Source organism: Chinchilla lanigera, unplaced genomic scaffold (assembly GCF_000276665.1).
Source record: "Chinchilla lanigera isolate Chin_1 unplaced genomic scaffold, ChiLan1.0 scaffold00094, whole genome shotgun sequence".
In the NCBI taxonomy this organism is placed as follows: domain Eukaryota; kingdom Metazoa; phylum Chordata; class Mammalia; order Rodentia; family Chinchillidae; genus Chinchilla; species Chinchilla lanigera.
In genome coordinates this window covers 3,198,565-3,215,678 of record NW_004955495.1, presented here as the reverse complement: position 1 = coordinate 3,215,678, position 17,114 = coordinate 3,198,565, and the positions used below count along the sequence as shown (strand labels likewise).

General features: G+C 54.6%; 2 protein-coding genes across 6 annotated transcripts in view; one reads left to right on the top strand and one right to left on the bottom strand.

The window, feature by feature from the left end:
* Gtf2f1 (general transcription factor IIF, polypeptide 1, 74kDa) overlaps positions 1-7,345 on the bottom strand; it is a 9,127-nt gene extending 1,782 nt beyond the window's left edge. The window contains 7 exon segments of the mRNA XM_013505309.1: positions 32-236; positions 628-812; positions 2,100-2,270; positions 3,814-4,007; positions 5,589-5,661; positions 6,802-6,848; positions 6,935-7,345. Of these exon segments, the coding sequence (XP_013360763.1) occupies positions 32-236; positions 628-812; positions 2,100-2,270; positions 3,814-4,007; positions 5,589-5,661; positions 6,802-6,848; positions 6,935-6,946 (887 nt within the window). The 5' untranslated portion in view covers positions 6,947-7,345.
* Positions 6,441-17,114, top strand: part of LOC102012663 (adenylate kinase isoenzyme 1) — a 15,795-nt gene continuing 5,121 nt past the window's right edge. For 3 of the 5 annotated variants that reach the window (XR_264139.2, XR_001231378.1, XM_005405718.2), the window contains exons 1-3: positions 6,441-6,761; positions 10,277-10,476; positions 12,000-12,113. Coding sequence is in view for 1 of the 5 variants with exons in the window: in XM_005405718.2 (XP_005405775.1) it covers positions 6,611-6,761; positions 10,277-10,476; positions 12,000-12,113 (465 nt within the window). In the remaining 4 variants the exon portion in view is untranslated. Of the gene's footprint in view, positions 6,762-8,083; positions 8,427-10,276; positions 10,477-11,999; positions 12,114-17,114 lie in introns of those variants that run through there. The other 2 variants (XR_264140.2, XR_264141.2) reach the window with 2 other exon arrangements.

Genomic DNA, 17,114 nt, shown 5'->3' with positions numbered 1-17,114 from the left:
GGCAGAGGCGGAGCGGGTGGGCACGGGCGTCCGACGCCGGCTGGGCCGGGGCCTCGCGCCCGCCTCCCGCTGGCCTTACCTGGAGCCGTCGGACATGTAGTCGACCTCCTGGCCCTCGAAGTCTCCGTCGTCGCTGTCCTCAAAGGCCTCATCGTCCGAGCCCTTCTTCTTCTTCTTCTTCTTCCTGCCCGCCTTGGTCAGCGGCGCCTTCTTCTTGGTCTTGGGGGCTCTGCTGCCTGGCGAGGGGAGGGAGCACAGCGAGGTGGGGCTGCGGACTCTCGCTGCCTTCCCGGTTCCGGGGTGGCCCGACGTCCAGGGGCCTCGGTGGCGGCCCCTCCCCGGGCAGCCCGCGCCCCAAGCCCTGGTGCTGCGCACGCCGGGAAACCTGTCCCCAGCGCCCAGGCCGCCCCAGACGGCTCGGAAAGGCGTCACGGCGCAGGGTCCCCCCAGCACTCGGCGGCCGATCCTGAGGTTTCCCTCCCCGTGGGGACCCTGAGGAGGGCCCAGCCCTGGCGTTCCAGCTTGGCCCGCTTCCCCTGGGGGCCTCTCACATCCGGGCAGGGGGTGCATGGAGCCTGCCTCGGGGGCATTAAGCCGTCAGTCCCCTGTGCAGGGGACCCGGCCCACCTTCCTCGCCGCTGGCCTCGCTGTCGTCCGACGACATCTCCAGGTCGTCCTCCAGGTCGTGGATGCGCAGCCCGCTGGGCTTCTCGCGGCTGCGCTTCTCCTTCTCCTCCTCGTCCTCGTCCTGGCCCTGGTCCTTGAGCCGCCGCTGCTGCATGATGCTGAAGTGGTTCAGGACCTTGTTCCTCCTGTGGGGCGAGGGTCGGGTGGGAGGCAGCCTTGCACCTCCGCCCAGGGGGAGCGGGAGCCACACAGAGACCTTCTCAGGGACTCAGCCTGGCCCCAGCACACCCAAAACCACAGGGAGAAAGCTGCTCATGGGCCAGGCATGGTGCCCTAGGCCTGCAATCCCAGCACGCAGGAGGCTGAGCCATGAGCCAGGAGATCTGCAAGTTTCATGGCCAGCCTGGGCTAAGCAGGAAGACCCTGTCTCCAGCCAGGCTTGGTGGCCCACACCTGTAATCCCAGCACTCGGGAGGCTGAGGCAGGAGGATCGCCATGAGTCTGAAGCCAGCCTAGGCTACATAGGTGGTGAGTTCGAGACCATCCTGGGCTACAAAGTGAGCTCAAGGCCAGCCTGAACTGCATAGTGAGACCCTGTCTCAAAAAAAAAAAAAAAAAAAAAAAAAAAAAAACAACAAACCTGGTGCTACATTTAATGAGAAACATTAGGACTATACCTATCTACTTCACATGTACAAAACTCATAAGTGTTGTACAATGGAATGAAATTTGTTTTTATTTTTTTGCAGAGTTGGGAATTAAACCCAGAACCTTTGTACGGAGCTATAGCTGCAGCTCCTTTTCTTTCTTTGGAGGCCGGTCTTGAACTCACTATGTACCTCAGGCTGGCCTCAAACTCACAGTGCTCCTCCTGCCTCAGCTTCCCAAGTTCTGGAATTATAGGCCTGTGCCCCCACACCTGGCTCCTTTTTATATTTTATTCTGAGACAGGATCTAAGTGATTAAGTTGCCCAGGTTGGACTGAACTTGTGATTTTCCTGCCTCGGCCTCCTGAGTAGCTGGCATGACAAAATACACTTCTGCAGGCTTGCCCAGAGGCCAGAGCACCCTCCCAAACCACAGATGGAGCCCAGGGCGGTGCGGTGATGGCGGAGGCCCCGTCCTGAGACGGGCACATAAAGGCACGAGCCACATCCCTCTTCTCTGGCCCCTCACCCTGCGTCCCTGGGCCTCGTAATTGTACCCACCTAGTTCCACCTCCAGGGGCTGCCTCTAGACGTCTCCCCTACAGCTCCGCACTGTCCCATGTGGCACGGACTGGCCAGGGCGGCAATCCTGCAGGGCTGCCTCCCGCCTGCAGGAGCTCAGCTGGGCCACCCTGCGGCCGCCGCCCTGGCCTGAGAGCCTTGGTCACTGTGTGCGCCTGCTCCTGGCACTGGCCTGCCCTGCAGCAGGGCCGCACCCACGGCCGCACCCACTTCCTGCCCTGCCTGCCCACCCGCACGACTCACCTCTCCCACTCCTCCTCGGCCTCCTCGGCGGTGAGCGTGCGGTGCCGGGCCAGCGGCGTGAAGTTGTACCAGTTGTGCACGGGGAAGGCCTCGAAGGCCCCGTCAGGGCACTGGGTGAAGATGTAGTAGGACGTGTTCTCTGTCACGCCGCCCTTCTTGATGCCCTTGAACCTGTAGGGAGCCGAGGTCAGGTCACAGCAGCGCCTGGTCCAGCCTGTCCCCCTCACCTGCCTCCTCCTCAGAGCCCGCCTGGGTACAGCGAGTGACAGGGAGGCCTGGGGCAGGCCCAGCTGTGCCCCTCGGAGCTGAGCAAGTAGCTGTGTGCCAAGACCACTTCAGACGCCACGGGCCACGGGCTGCTGCTGGGAGCCAGCCTGGGGCCAGGCGGGTGGGGGATGGGACAGGACGGCCCGACCCTCCGTGGACTCAACCCAGGCTGCTGCTTCCTGGAGTCCAAACAGCTGCCCAGGCTCCATGCGGTCTGCACCTCAACCTGCTGCTGCCCCAAATCCAGGCAGTCTTGTCTGTCTGGTTCTCCCAGTCCTGGGGATTGAATTCAGGGCCTTCGCACTGAGCTATGTCTAGAGGCATTTTTATTTTTTGAGACAAGGTCTCACTAAATTCTCTGGCTGGAACTCAAACTTGAGATCCTCCTGTCTCAGCCTCCCACTGTGCCGCGATTACAGGTGTGCACCACCACACCGTGCCCATTTGCAGTCTTGCTCCAGGTGCCTAGCCTGGCTTAGCAACTTCAAGGCTCCCAGGGGGCTCGCTGCCTCCTCGTACCTCCTGTCCTGAGCTGTCACTGTCACGCAGTCTGCCTGGAATGCTCTCACGGCCCTGACCTCAGTGCTTCCACTCTGCCCAAAGGCCGCCCCTCCAATGGGGTGACCCAAGAGTGCCCACACCAACTTCTTCCGAAGGCACCGAGCTCCCCCTACTCCCACGGCCTGGTATGGCGTCACACACTGCTGCTGCCTGCACTCTGTCGGCTGGGAGATGGCAAGTTCCGGCCCTGCCTGGGCAACTTACTGACTTTGCCAGACCCTGTCTCAAAATGATGCTGAGGGCCAGGGTATAGCTCGGCAGCACGGAGTCTGCCTGCCAAGCACGAGGCGAGGCCCTGAGTTCGACCCCCAGTACAAAAAAAAAAAAAAAATGATGATGATAATAGTAATAATATTAAAAAACCAAAAATTTAAAATGAGCTGCATATGTACCTCAGTGTGAAGGCCCAGGCTTAAATCCTCAGTACCCCAGACAGGAGGACTGCCCAGAGTTCCAGGCCAGCCTGCGCTACACAGCGACTTCAAGGCCAACCTGAGTGAGACTCTTGTCTCAAAACACCAACAAATGAACAAACAAATAAAAATAAAAACCCTGAAATGAGGGAGCCAGGGGCTGTGGTATACACCTGTCACACCAGCCCTCTGGGAAGCTGAGGCAGGAGGATCAGGCACGGCCTGAATAACTGACCAACTTAGTGAGACCTGGTCCCAGAAGGAAAGGGCTGGAGGTGTGGCTCTGCGCGAAGGCCCTGGGTTCAATCCCCCGTACCGCAACAAATAAATAAGAGGAGGCAGTGCTGGCGTGCCTGCTGCACAGCTGGGGAACCGAGGCTCAGGGAGGACCCCCCACCAAGCGTGTGGCTGACAGCAGGCGTGGGCTGGGCCCTGTGGTCCTCAGGGCGGCACCTTTCTCCGTCACCGCTTACTTCCTGCCCGACTTTCCGTTGACGCGGAGCAGCCAGGGCTGGTCCTCGGGCCGGAACTCCTTGAGGACAATGCCGTACTTCTTGCGGCGGGCCTCCTCCCGCAGCTTCCGGTTGAACTCGCTGCCTGCGCCCGACTCGGGCATCTCCTCCTCCTGGTAAATTTTCTTGTTGCTCAAATCCCGCTCCAGCCGGGCCTAAGAGAGCACAAGGAGAAACCTGTCAGGGCCCCACCTTTCCCTGGGCTGCAACCCTCTCATTAGGAAGCCTCTTCACCTCCCTATGCTGCGCCCCAGACACTCGAACCCACTTCCTGCTAGGCAAAGGGGTGCAGGATGCTAGCTACGGGTGGGTTAGGTACAGTGACTTTGGGACAAAACAACTAACAGTAAAACAGAACTCTATAATCTGAGTACTCAGGAGGCTGAGGCAGGAGGATCGCCATGAGTCTGAAGCCAGCCTAGGCTACATAGTGAGTTCAAGGCCAGCCTAGACGATCTAGTGAGACCCTGTCACACACAAAAAGTAGAAAAGCACTTGGCAGCTTCTCTGTGGCCCATCCGAGTTTCCAACATCACTGCTCTGAGCTCTGGAGCCATTACTCAGTCGTGGGTCCCGTGGACACAAGCACTGGGACACCAGCACGGCTGAGCTGAGAACCGAGAGGCTTCTGCGGCAGGGAGCGGGAGTGCTGGACAAAGGGACGGATCATTCCCGCCCCAGGCAGGGTGCGGAGGACACTCAGCAGAGCAGGGATTCTAGCAGTGAGGTGCTGCTTAAACCCAGACTTTTGCGTGGGATAGTTCTGGGGTGCAGCTGACCGTAGGTGGCTGAAGCCATGGGAAGGCAGACTGCAGACAAGGGAGACGCGCGACAGATGGCATCGTCTGCACTTCCTCTCTTCCCCTCAGCCCGCTACGTCCAGTCTGTCCACACACCCTGTAGGCAGAGCCCCCGGGGCTGGCCAGCACCCTTAACCTTGTCCTCCCCGTGCCAGTCCTCCTCTTTCCCAGCCCGTCATCGCGCACCTCGGCGGCACAGCCAGCCCCAGCCCAGGCTCCACCACGGCGGACGGGCCACTCTGCCATCTCCCAGCTGAAAGCCCTTCATCAGCTCTACAGTGCCTTCGAGAGCCGGACCAGTAGCTGCTCTGAGAGCCCCACAGGGTGGTGCTCCCGGCTCAGGCCACTTTCCCGCCCAGGCAAATCTCGGCCCAGCATCCCCCACAGTGGGCATAATTTCAAACTGTCCCTTTTTTGTAGAACTTGGAGGTGAACTCAGGGCCTTTGCACTGAGCTCCATCCCCAAACCTTTTTTTAAAAAAAATTTATTTATTTATTATTATTATTGTTTTTTCTTTTTTTTTTTTTTTTTATGTATGTGGTGCTAGGGATCTAACCCAGGGCCTTCTGCATGCAAGTCAAGAGCTCTACCACTGAGCCACATCCCCAGCCCCACCCCAAACCTTTTTTTATTTTTGGGACAGGGTCTTACTAAGTTGCTCATCCTGCCTCGGCCTCCTGATTGCTGGGATTTCAGGTGTGCACCTCTGTGCCCCACACTTGACTGTTCTCGCTTAAGGAGAAGACCACCTTGGGGCCTAACACCACCGCTAGCAGCATGGCGGGGGCCTTCACTGTCCTGTTACGTCCCTTTGGGGACGGCAGAGGAAGCTTCACCTTAGTCACTACCACGGCTGAGTAACTACTACAATCACCAAGTCCAGGGTCAGGTTCTCTCAACCGCTTCCCTCCCAGACCCGCAAACCAGAGACCTACCTGATTCCACGTAGCGAAATTCACTTTATCGGCCGCATTGAAAGCCATTATATTATACTTTTTGGTTGTGTTCCTGGAGTAACCAAGAAGAAGTAGTGATGAATCAGTCAATTATTCATTCAGTAAACCCACACTGGTTCAGTCCTTTGTGCTGGGCCACGCAAGGGACTCAGAAAAGACTCTAAGGTTCTCAGGGAAGCCACATCCCCATTTATTTCCACCAGATAGAGAAGAAGGGCAGAAGAGCTGGAAGAACTTGAGATGTGTGGATTACTGAGACCTGCCCTGGGGAGGAGGGAAGGCAGGCAGGCAGTGCTTCCTGGAAAAGGAAAGTACTTGAACTGCTTTTGTTTCCGTCTTTTGAGACAAGAGTCTCGCTCTGTAATTTAGTCTGGCCTGGTACTCACAGCCATCCTCCTGCCTCAACCCAAGCACTGGGATGTCAGGTGTGCACCACTAGGCCCAGCTTCACACTGGGTTTTGCATGACCAGTAAGCATCCACCTAGCTGTGTAGTGGTGCACACCTATCATCCCAGCACCGGGAAGCTGAGGCAGGAGGATCACAAGTTTGAGTCCAGCCTGGGCAACTCAGTGACTTGGCAAGACCCTGTCTCAAATTTAAAAAAAAAAAAAAAAGGTGGGGTGAAGGGCTGAGGATGTAGCACAGTGCGAAGGCCCTGGGTACACCCCTCAGTACTAACAATCAGCAACAATTTAAAAAAAATTTTGGCCAGGTGCAGTGTGCACGCCTGTAACCCCATGCTCTCCGGAGGCAGCAGGCAGGAGGCAGCAGGATCGCTGTGAATTCGGGGCCAGCTGGGGCCACAAAGTGAGTTCAAGGCCAGCCTGAACTGCATAGTAGAATCCCATCTCATAAAGACAACAAAGCAAAACAAATCAAAAAAAAATTTTTTTTTAACCCGCCCAGCGGCATGACAGCTGGGGTCGGACAGAGCTGCAATCCCGGCGCGGGGAAGCCACGCGCAAAGGACTGGCGAGCTGAAAGCGGACCCAGTTGCAGATGGCGACCGGTAGTAACAGTTGCTTAGCGAGGCGACAAGGGATCCAGGGCGCTGAGCCGCTGCGTGACTCGGCGGTGACGCCTGAGCTCCAGCCCTGCCCGGGGAAGCACCGCGGAGCTGGGACCCCCTCGTCCCCAGCTCCGGCACGCTGTAATTGGGCTGGGCGTGGGAGCTGGGGCCGGGGACTTACTTGGGAACTCGCACGACATACTCGGTGACGTTCTGGCTGCCGGGGCCCTGCGGAGAGGCGAGGCGGAAGGTCGCGTGAGGAGGGGCCGCCGGGCAGCGGCGGGGATCGCGAGCCCTGCCTCATTCATACTCACTAGGGTCGCCATTGACAACACTCAGTCGCTCGCGTCCGCGGCGATCCTGATTCTTTCCGTTTGCTCCGGGATCCGCGCCCACAGTCCGGGGGAGCCGCTCTCGGGGCGCTGGGTCTCAGGTCCTAACCTAGGACCCCGCACACCTCCCGCTCCGGGCCCTGGGAAAAACTACACGGAAGTGGGACTTCGCTGCTCCCTTCCGCGCCTGTGCCGCCTCCTAACCCGGAAGTTAAACTTCGCGGGTCGCGTCACCGTGGCAACCTCCTTTGCGGTTGTGTTTCACTCGCCGCTGTCATTTAGGAGTCGGGTTTGGTGGCTTACATCTGTAATCCCAGCACTGAGGGAGGCTGAGGCAGGAGAATCGCAAATTCAAATCCCGCCTGGGCACTTTAGCGAGACTATCTCAAAAAATAAAAGGGAGCTGGGCGTGGTGGTGCACGCCTGTAATCCCAGCACTGGGACTGGGAGCTGAGGCAGGAGGATAACTAGGAGCTCAAGGCCAACCTGGGCTACATAATGAGTGCAAGGCCAGCCTGGCCCACATAGTGGGCCCCTGTCTCAAAAATAAATAAATAAGTAAATGAAGCTGAGGATGTAGCTCAGTAGAAAAGCACGCCTCGGCTTGAGCTACAGTACCCCCCCCACACACAAAAAACTGTCACATCCCAGGGCACCCATCTTTTTTCAAACCCAAGCCAATCTGAGATAAATAACTCACAGGACTTTAATCTCAGCTACCTGAAAAGCGAAAGCAGCCGTGGGTCGTGACCCACACCCGTAACTCCAGCAATAGGGAGGCTGAGGCAGGAGATCACTGAGAGTTCAAGGCCAGACTGGGCCACATAGTGAGTTTAAAACCAGCCTGAACTACATGGTAAGACCCTGTCTCAAAAAAAAAAAAAAAAAAAGTGGAAAGAAGGAAAGCAGGAAATTCGCAGGTTCCAGGCCAGCCTAAGAAATTTAGCGAGACCCCATCTCCGGATTTTAAGAAGGCCCGGAGGTGTAGTAGGTGTAGTTTAGTGCGTGCCCGGCCTGTGGTTGGCGCGCTTTTAGAACCAATCACGACGCGTGGGAACGCCTTCCTCCAGGACGTCACACGCAGGGACCGTCGGGCACCCAGGTGAGGGAGAAGAAAGGAGCCTCAAAACCTGCAGTACGTTGTGCGCATGCGCTACCCTGCTCCGGAAGTGGTGCGAGGAGTCGTCGTCGCCATAGCAACCAAGGCCTACTTGGCGGGATCGCTTTTTCCACAGGCTCGGCTGGGGCCTGGTGAACGTTCATGTCCAGCCCCCTGCCACTGTATGTGGTAGCAGAGCCCTATCATCCCGCAAAAATGATCGGAGCAGGGGCCTTTGTGACGTTGAGCTGAGATCGGAGGGGTCAGGGCCAGGATGGGGATGTGGCACGACTGCCCCGAGGGCTGCTGGTCAGATGGGGTTGTGCAAATCCAAGCTGCCCCAGATGGGCAGACCATTGAGACCCCAGGAGAAGGGTAATATAGCAGGGATGGCTGCCTTACCGAGGGGAGAGTGGAGGGGACAGTAGATGGCATTGGGGAGATGCAGGTGTACCCTCTATCCGACGTGCCACTCCCATCCTGACAGTAACAACTGTGCGTGCTTCTGGCTCAGCTATTTATCTTTTTCTGATTTTTTTTTTTTTTTAATCTTTTTGAGACAGGGTCTCTATGTGCAGCTCAGGCTGGCCTTGAGCTCACTTTGTAGCCCAGGCTGGTCTCGAACTCTCAACGATCCTCCTGCCTCAGCCTCCCCAGTGCTGGGATTATAGGCATGTGCCACCTCCTCCAGCTCTATTTCTGATTATTTTTCTGAAACAAGGTCTCGCTCTGTAATCTGGGCTGGCCTTGAACTCACTATGTAGCCTACACTGTGATCAGCCCTCACTGTCCTGGAATTCATACCGATCCTTCTGCTCAACCTCCAGAGCGCTGAGATTACAGGTGTGCGCCATCACGCCTGGCCGTTCGCTCATCTTTTCCAGATATAGCTGAATGACTTCTGGATTCTGAGCTCTCAATGTTAAACCAGCTCCAGGTGCTCTTGGTGATTACAGTGTGACAGAGGGAAAAGACTAAGAAAATGGAATCTACCACCCCCAGGGCTCAGAGAAAAGGAGAGGTTTCCACTGGGCCCTGACAGATGAATAGGAGTTGGCTAAACAAAGGTCGAGAAAAGCAAGGCACGAAAACTAATCCCAGCACTCGGGAGGCTGAGGCAGGAAAGGAAGATCGTTGTGAGTTCGAGACCAGCCTGGCTATAAAGTGAGCTCAAGGCCAGCCTGAACTGCATAGTGAGACCCTGTCTCAAAAAGACAAAAAAAAAAAAAGACACAACTGGTGGCCTTGGACATTCATGTATTCCGTATCCATTGCTAGCTGTCAGGGACTGTGACTGCCGGTGGGAACACAGGGACGAGTGTGGAGGAATAGTTCCTGCTGTTGTGCAGAGCAGAACCTCCCTGGGGACAGAAGAACAAACAGGGATGCTGGTGGTGGCCATTGCCGGGTGGGAAAAGGGGCTCTGAGGCGTGGGAGGCTCCTCGGACAGAGATGGAGAACTCAGATGGGTGAGCTGTGGCCAGGAGAAACTGAGGCAGCCCAGAGTTTTTCTGGTGGAGAGAACAGCAAGGGAAGGATGAAACCAGAAGTGCAAGGAACAGAACCAAAGTTATAGAGTAGGGGAGGGTGGTCTGATTCTCTGCCCCTCTCTGAGCCTCAGTTTCCTCAGCTTTAAAATGGGATGATGGAGTCATTAGGTTCTTCAAAGAGATGCTCGAGTCTCAACACAGCACCTCACAGCAGCATCATGCCACAATGTCCCTGGCCCTACCCCTGGGCACAACATGTACCCCTAGAGGCTGCCATAGTGCCAGAAGTGCTAAGATCCAGTTATGGTGGCTCACATGTATAATCCCAGAACTCCAGAGGCTGAGGCAGGAGGATCCCTGCAAGCCTGAAGCCAGCTTGGGCTACATATCGAGAGCCTATCTCTCTCTCTCTCTTTTTTTTTTTTTTTTAACTTTTGTCTTTTGGGGACAGGGTCTCGCTATGCAGTTCAGGCTGGCCTTGAGCTCACTTTGTATCCCCGGCTGGCCTCGAACTCGCAACGATCCCCCTGCCTCAGCCTCCCAAGTGCTGGGATCACAGGCATGTGCCACCGTGCCCGGCGTGAGAGCCTGTCTCAAAACAAACAAAGCGGCTCTGTATGCCAGAGATCTGTGCCTAGCATGAGCCAGGGACACACACTGGCCCGTGCACACAATCCGGCCCATGCCAGCCCATCCCCCACAGTGCTCACCCATGGCCCGGCTCTTCCTCCACAGATGCGCTCAAGGCCTCCCTCATCATCTTCGTGCTGGGCGGCCCGGGCTGCGGCAAAGGGACTCAGTGCAGGAACATGGCTACCAAGTACGGCTTCTGCTATGTGGACCTGGGCCAGCTGCTGCGGCAAGAGGCCCAAAGGAGCACCCGGCAGGGCCGGCAGATCCGAGACATTATGCTGCAGGGGCTCCTGGTGCCCACGGTGAGACCCCCCAGTCAGGGGGAGAGGTCGGGGAAGGGGTGGATTTGGGGACAAACTTCCCTGCTTGGCTACTGCACGAAGCCCTCCTGCCCTTAACTGCAAAACACCACATCAAGCCAGGTGTGGTGGCGCATGCCTGTAATTCCGGCACTTGGGAGGCTGAGGCAGGAGCATCACTGAGAGCTCAAAGCCAGCCAGAACTACATAGCAAGACCCTGTCTCAAAAACCCAAAATAACAACAACAATAATATGAAGTCATCTGGAGTTATCTGAACTCTACAAGAGAATGTATGTAAATTCTCTTTTCTTTCTTTCTTTCTTTCTTTCTTTCTTTCTTTCTTTCTTTCTTTCTTTCTTTCTTTTTCTTTCTAGTTGAGACAGGGTCTCACAGTGTAGTCCATGCTGGCCTCAAACTCACAGCAGTCCTCCTACACATGATATTAGCCAAAAGGCCGAGAAGTGATCACAGCCGTCCTCCTGCCTCAGCCTCCTAAATGCTGGGATTACAAGCATGTGCCATCATGTCTGGCACTAAAAATTTCTATTTTTGGCTGGGGATATAGCTCAGTGGCACAAGTACCTGCCTGGTAAACACAAGGTCATGAGTTCGATTCCCGGTACCAAATAAATAAATAAATTTTGAAATAGGGCCTCGGTAAGTTGTTAAATTGTCCAGGCTGGGCTGGGACTTGGAATCTTCCTGCCTCAGCCTTCCAGAGTGCTGAGGTTACTGGTATGTGCCACCACTGCTGGCTCCCCCATGTTATCTGAGGGACTTGAGCATGTTTATGTGTTGGTATCTGTGGGCGTCCTGGAATTGTACTGCTCTGGATACCAAGAATAACAGGATTTTCCTGAGAGGTTCAGAGAGCCTCACCATCCCTCCGGAAGCTGTTCTGCCACCTGCAGAAGCAACACCGCCCCCGTACCATTCCTAATGTCATGCCCCTGGCGGGTTAAATGACACCCACCCAGCACACGGTCCAGTTCTCAGAGCTGGTTCCCTCGCACCCCAGGGCAGACACAGAATTCAGGGTGGACTCGGGGCTGAGGCAGAAGGGTTGCCTGAGCCCAGGAATTCAAGGCAAGCCTGGGGGATGGGATGGGCCTTTTCTGTTGTGGTACTAGGGGCCTTTCTAGTGCTACAGCCCAGAATCTTGCCAAGTAAGTTATCTAGGCTGGGTTCAAACTCGTGATCCTCCTGCCTCAGCCTTCTCAGAGTACTGGGATTACAGGTGTGCGACGTCATGCGCAGTCATAGTGAGATCTTGTTTCAAAAACAAAAGAGCAATTTAGGGCCGAGGTGTAGCTCCATAGCAGAGGACCTGCCTAGCATGTGCCAGGCGCTAAAGCTCAATCCCCAGCACTGCGAAGAAAAGGAAGAAAAAGCAACGCAGGGCACGGACGGGGCAGGGCAGCGTGTGCCCTGTCCCTACCCGAGGTCCAGGCTGTAGAAATCGGCCTGGCAGGCTGAGGGGGCAAAAGGCCCTCCCAGGCACTGACCCCACCCCTTCACCCCCAGGGCCTTGTCCTGGACATGGTCAGCCAAAAGATGCTGTCCCACGCAAGCAGCCGCGGCTTCCTCATCGACGGCTTCCCGCGGGAGCTGACGCAGGCCAAGGAGTTCGAGCGCGTAGTGAGTGACCCAAGGCGAGTGCGTGTGCGCATGCGTGCGAGCGGGTGCGTGCTCACGCCCACCCCTCCCCTGAGCCCACACTGGCGGCTGACGCTCAAGGGAGAAGAAATGACAGCAGGGACACAGAGTTTGCTGTACCTAGAACAGCAGGTACAGACAGGCTCTGTAGCCCAAGCCCATGTGGAATCCCAGCTACTCAAGAGGCTGAGGCAGGAGGATCACACAGCTTCCAGCCCAGCCTGGGCAACTTAGCCTCTTAGTGGAGTCTCTGTCTAAAAAAAAAAATTTTTTTTTAATGGTTGGGGATGTAGCTCATTGCAAAGGCTGTGGGTTCAACTCCCAGTAGTGGAAAAAAATAAAAAATAAAACAGTTAACTGCCTGGGCTTCAGTGCTGCCACCACCCTAAACCGTGGGATGCTGGGTGAGCCCCTGCGTCCCCCTGCAAAACCTCGGGATGCCCGTGGTGGGGGGCGAGGATCACTCGGGAGGACGAATCCATCTGTGCGGCAGGAGGCCCGGGCCTGGCTCCCGGAAGCCCTGCAAGCCTCACACTGCTGTTGCCATGGGGACGTGCCCTGTGTTGCCTAGTTCCTGCTTCTCCAGAGAAGCTGGGAGTTGGGAGGTGGCAGCTCCCTCGTTTTTTTCCTTTTTCCTGAGCACTGAGGATGGAACCCAGGGCTTTCACACTGGCTGCATCTCCAGTATTTTTTTTTTTTTTTTTTTGAGACAGGGTCTAACCAACTGGTTACATTGCCTGGGTGGGCTGGAACTTGTGATCCTCCTGCCTCAGCCTCCCAGAGGGCTGAGATAATAGGCGTGCGCCCTCAGGCTCAGTGTTGGCCACGGATTCTTAAAAGAAAATGTGAAGTTGGGTGATACCCTGTCTCAGAAAATCAACAAGGGCTGCGGGATGCAATCCAGTACTGAAAAGAAAGGTGAAACGTTGGGTTGTCCGAAAGGAGAATGGTGGGTCCTGCGGGCCCGGCCCGGGTTTGTGGCCACTGTCCTGTGACTGCAGCCACCTGAGGAGTCCACTCAGCTGGCACCGTCACAGCCACCTGCTTCAGCCCGCCAGGCCTTTGCCCTCACGGGACTCAGGGGCCAGGAAGGTCCGTTACAGCCCTTTAAGTCTGTGGTGAGGAGCCTGAGGTGAGCTCCTCAGAGGTGTGCGCAAAGGGCAGCCCCACCCCCACCCGCCCATGTGGACAGCCGTCTGAGCCCCCCGGGGTGACCTTTGATTCCATCAAAGCACCCAGACTTCTTTGAAGGGTTTTTTTTTGTTGTTGTTGTTGTTGTTGTTTTGCTTTTGCTTTGTTTGGGGTTTTGGAGACAGAGTCTCACTACGCAGCCCAGGCTGGCCTGGAACTCTTGGTGATCCTCCTGCCTCAGCCTCCTGAGTGCTGAGACTATGGGCCTTTGAAGGGATTTTAATCAGAATCCAACGAATCCCAGCAGAGCCTAGGGACCTCCAGCCCGGGGCGGGGCGGGAGGGGGGGGTGTCTCTCTGTTCCTGGTTTCGGGTTTCCACACAGAACCCGAAGGATGCCCAGTGCAGCGGGCTCCCTGTCCTCAGTCCGCACCGGACTTTGTACAGAATCCGAGCTGGCAGGTGAAGAGGGCCCAGGAGACTGCCTCTCTCTCGTGCCCAGCACTGGCTCCTCTTTCAAAGATAGCTCGGCTCCCCCGGCCCTGATTCCGGGGACGGGGTGGGGCGGGGGGGCGCCACCCCCTACCAGAACTGAAACGCCTGCTGCGCATCTCCCGCAGGCCCGTGCTGTTTGCTGTGCTTTGTTTTGAGACAGGGTCTCATTAAATTGCCATGCTGCCCATGGCCAGGGCTGACCTGGAGCTTGCGATCCTCCTGCATCAGCCTCCTGAGGGTCTGGGGTCACAGGCCTGCTCCTCTGTGCTTGGGGACGCACGCATCTGAAGAGCAAGACCTGTGCTGTGTCAGTGCCAAGGGCAGCGCCTATCCTCAAGAACCGTTTCCGGACAGAAGAGTGAATAAGCAGATGACTGAGGACTGGCACAAGGCGCCCCCAACCCAAAACAAAGTCAGAGCTCCTCCAATCCTTTGTATGGAAACCCACAGCATTGGTGTAAAACTTGTGCACATTCTCGTATACTACTTTTCACTTTCTCGGGAGGCTGAGGCAGGAGGATCACCAAAAAAAAGTACCCCCTGTAAAAGCCCCCAAAAGGGCTAGGGATGTAGCTTAATGTGGAAGTGCTGCTTCAATCCCCAGTACTGGGGGTGGGGAAGGGCTATTTGCTATTTGGAGACAGGGCCTTTAAAGGGAGGATTAACCGGGTATGATGCCACATGCCTGTAATCCCAGCACTAGGGAGGCTGAGGCAGAATTGTCATGACCTCAAAGGCAGCCTGGTGGGCTATATAGTGAGTTCAAGGCCAACCTGAACTACATAGTGAGACCCTGTCTCAAAGAAATAGAGAGGAAAAAGAGAGACAGAGGATTAAAGTAAGTTGCAGTCATTAGGACGGTGCCTAATCCACTCTGAGTGGGGTCCGATAAGAAGAGATTAGGCAGGATAAGCACCTGCAGCCCCAGCTGCTTGGGAGGCTGAGGCAGGAGGATTGCTGTAAATTTGAGGCCAGTCTGGGCTACACAGTGAGACCCTGTCTCAAAAACAAAAAATGAAAAAGACATGGGACCTGACCCTGATGGCAGAAGTTTGTAATGCCAGGATTCAGAGGAGGCTGAGGCGGGAGGATCACCCCAAGTATGAAGCCAGTCTGGGGTACCTAGCAAGATCTTATCTCAGAGAGGAAAAAAAGAAAGAAAAAAGAGAAAGAAAGAAAGAAGGAAAGAGAAGAAGGAAAGAAAAGACAGGATGCGGCTCAGCAGTGCGCACTTGCCTAGCCTTGGCACGGCCCTGGGTTCTGGCCCAGCACTGAAAGAAAAAAATAAAAAAATAAAAGTAAGAAGATTAGGACAGAAACACACAGAGGAACGAGCAAGCTGACAGGGGCGGGGAGGGATCCGCTCTGGGCCAGAGACCTCAGCCCCCCGGAGTTGGAGAACAGGTTTTCTGTACTTTAAGTCACCAGCCCTGCTCTGCCTTCTGACACCTCGGCCCCTGCAAAGCCCGGCAGGTCAGACGCTGCTGCTACAAGAGGCCCCGGGTACCTCCGTTCTAATGGCGGCATCCATTACTGGCCTGAATTATTTTATTATTCTATTTTACTTTTTAAATTTAATTGTCATGTTTTGCAGTACAGAGGATAGAACCCAGGGCCTTTGCACTGAGCTCCACCCCCAGCACCCCCACCTCACTTCTTTTTTTTTTTTTTTTAAGACAGATTTTGCTGGGTAGCCCAGGCTGGCCTCAAACTCTCAGTGATTCTCCTGCCTCGGCCTCCCAAGTGCTGGGGTTACAGGCATGGTGCCACTGCACTTGCCTTTTGTTATTAAATATTACAGAATTGTAAGTTTTCTGTTTGGGTCAGTTTGTCCACATCTGTGGAATTCTTCCCTAATGAAGTTTTCCTTCACCAACCAAAGCTATCTGGTTATACTACAGTACAGCACCTCTGAGAGCTGGGATGAATGCCGAAGGCTTTCCCCACAATGGCCAATTTTCAGACTAAGCAGTTGGTGTCCTAGTTACCCCCAGTGGTGACAGTGACATTTCATTCTCTCTGTCATCACTGTAAACTTCTGGTCTTTCCTATACTTCTGGTCCTCTGGACCTGTGGGTCCCTTGTGCATAGATTATAGCAATCATAGATTAAAATATCCATTAAAAACTGCATTTGAGAGCTGGATATGGGGGCACACACCTGCAATCCTAGCTCTCAGGAGGCTGAGGCAAGAGGATCACTATGAGTTCAAAACAGTCTGGGCTACATAGTGAGTTAAAGCCCAGCCTCGACTATATAGCAAGATCTTGTCTCAAAACACAGAAAACAAAAACAGCCGGGCGTGGTGGCACACGCTTGTAATCCCAGCCCACAGGAGGCTGAGGCAGGAGGATTGCTGCGAGTTCGAGGCCAGCCTGGGCTACAAAGTGAGCTCAAGGCCAGCCTGAACTGCATAGCGAGACCCTGTCTCAAAAAGATAGGAAAAACAAAAAACAAAAAAACCCCCAAAAAACCCCACAGAAAACAAAAACACCAAAAGGAATGCATCTGAACTGGGTGTGATTTTACACAACGGTAATTCCGGAAGAGTCTCAAGTTTGAGGCTAGTCTGGGCAAAATAAAAAATAAAATAAAATAAAATGGGTTGCGGGTGTATTCAAGTGGTTAGTGCTTGCTTAGCATGCAGGATGACGTGGGTGGCATCTCTAGCACCACCAAAAAGTATATATGTAATATTAAAAATATGTATAAAATGAGAAAGCAGGATGCATATATGCTGCTTTATTCTGCAAACAAGAAAAGCCTTTTTGACACAAGGCCTCACTAAGGCTCCCAGGCAGTACTTGAATTTAGATCCTTCTATCTCAGCCTCCTAAATAGCAGGGATTACAGCATGCACCACCACACCTAACTTCAGCTTAGTTTTATTGGTGTTCTTGAGTTTCTATATGTTTTCCAAAGCTCAAAGATCATTTTCATACTACGTCTTGTAATTAAAAAAAAAACAAACAAAAAACCATATTGGGTTCCGGGTGTGGTGGTGCAACCTTGTAATCCCAGCACTCAGGAGGCTGAGGCAGGAGGATTGCTGTGAGTTCCAGGCCAGCCTGGGTTACAAAATGAGTTCAAGACCAAACTAAACTGCATAGTGAGACCCTGCCTCAAAAAGACAAAAACAAACAAACAAACGAAAAAACCATACCGAGATTTTCCTTTTTGATTATTAGATTATTAGATTTAATATTTGAATATTAAATATTACCTCTTCGTGAGATATGGGTTGCAAATATCTGTTCCTAGCTAGTCATCTTTTAATTTTGTTTAGGGCCAGGGATATAGCTCAGCGGCACAAGTGCCTGCCTGGCAAGCACAAGCTCCTGAGTTCAATTCCAGGTAC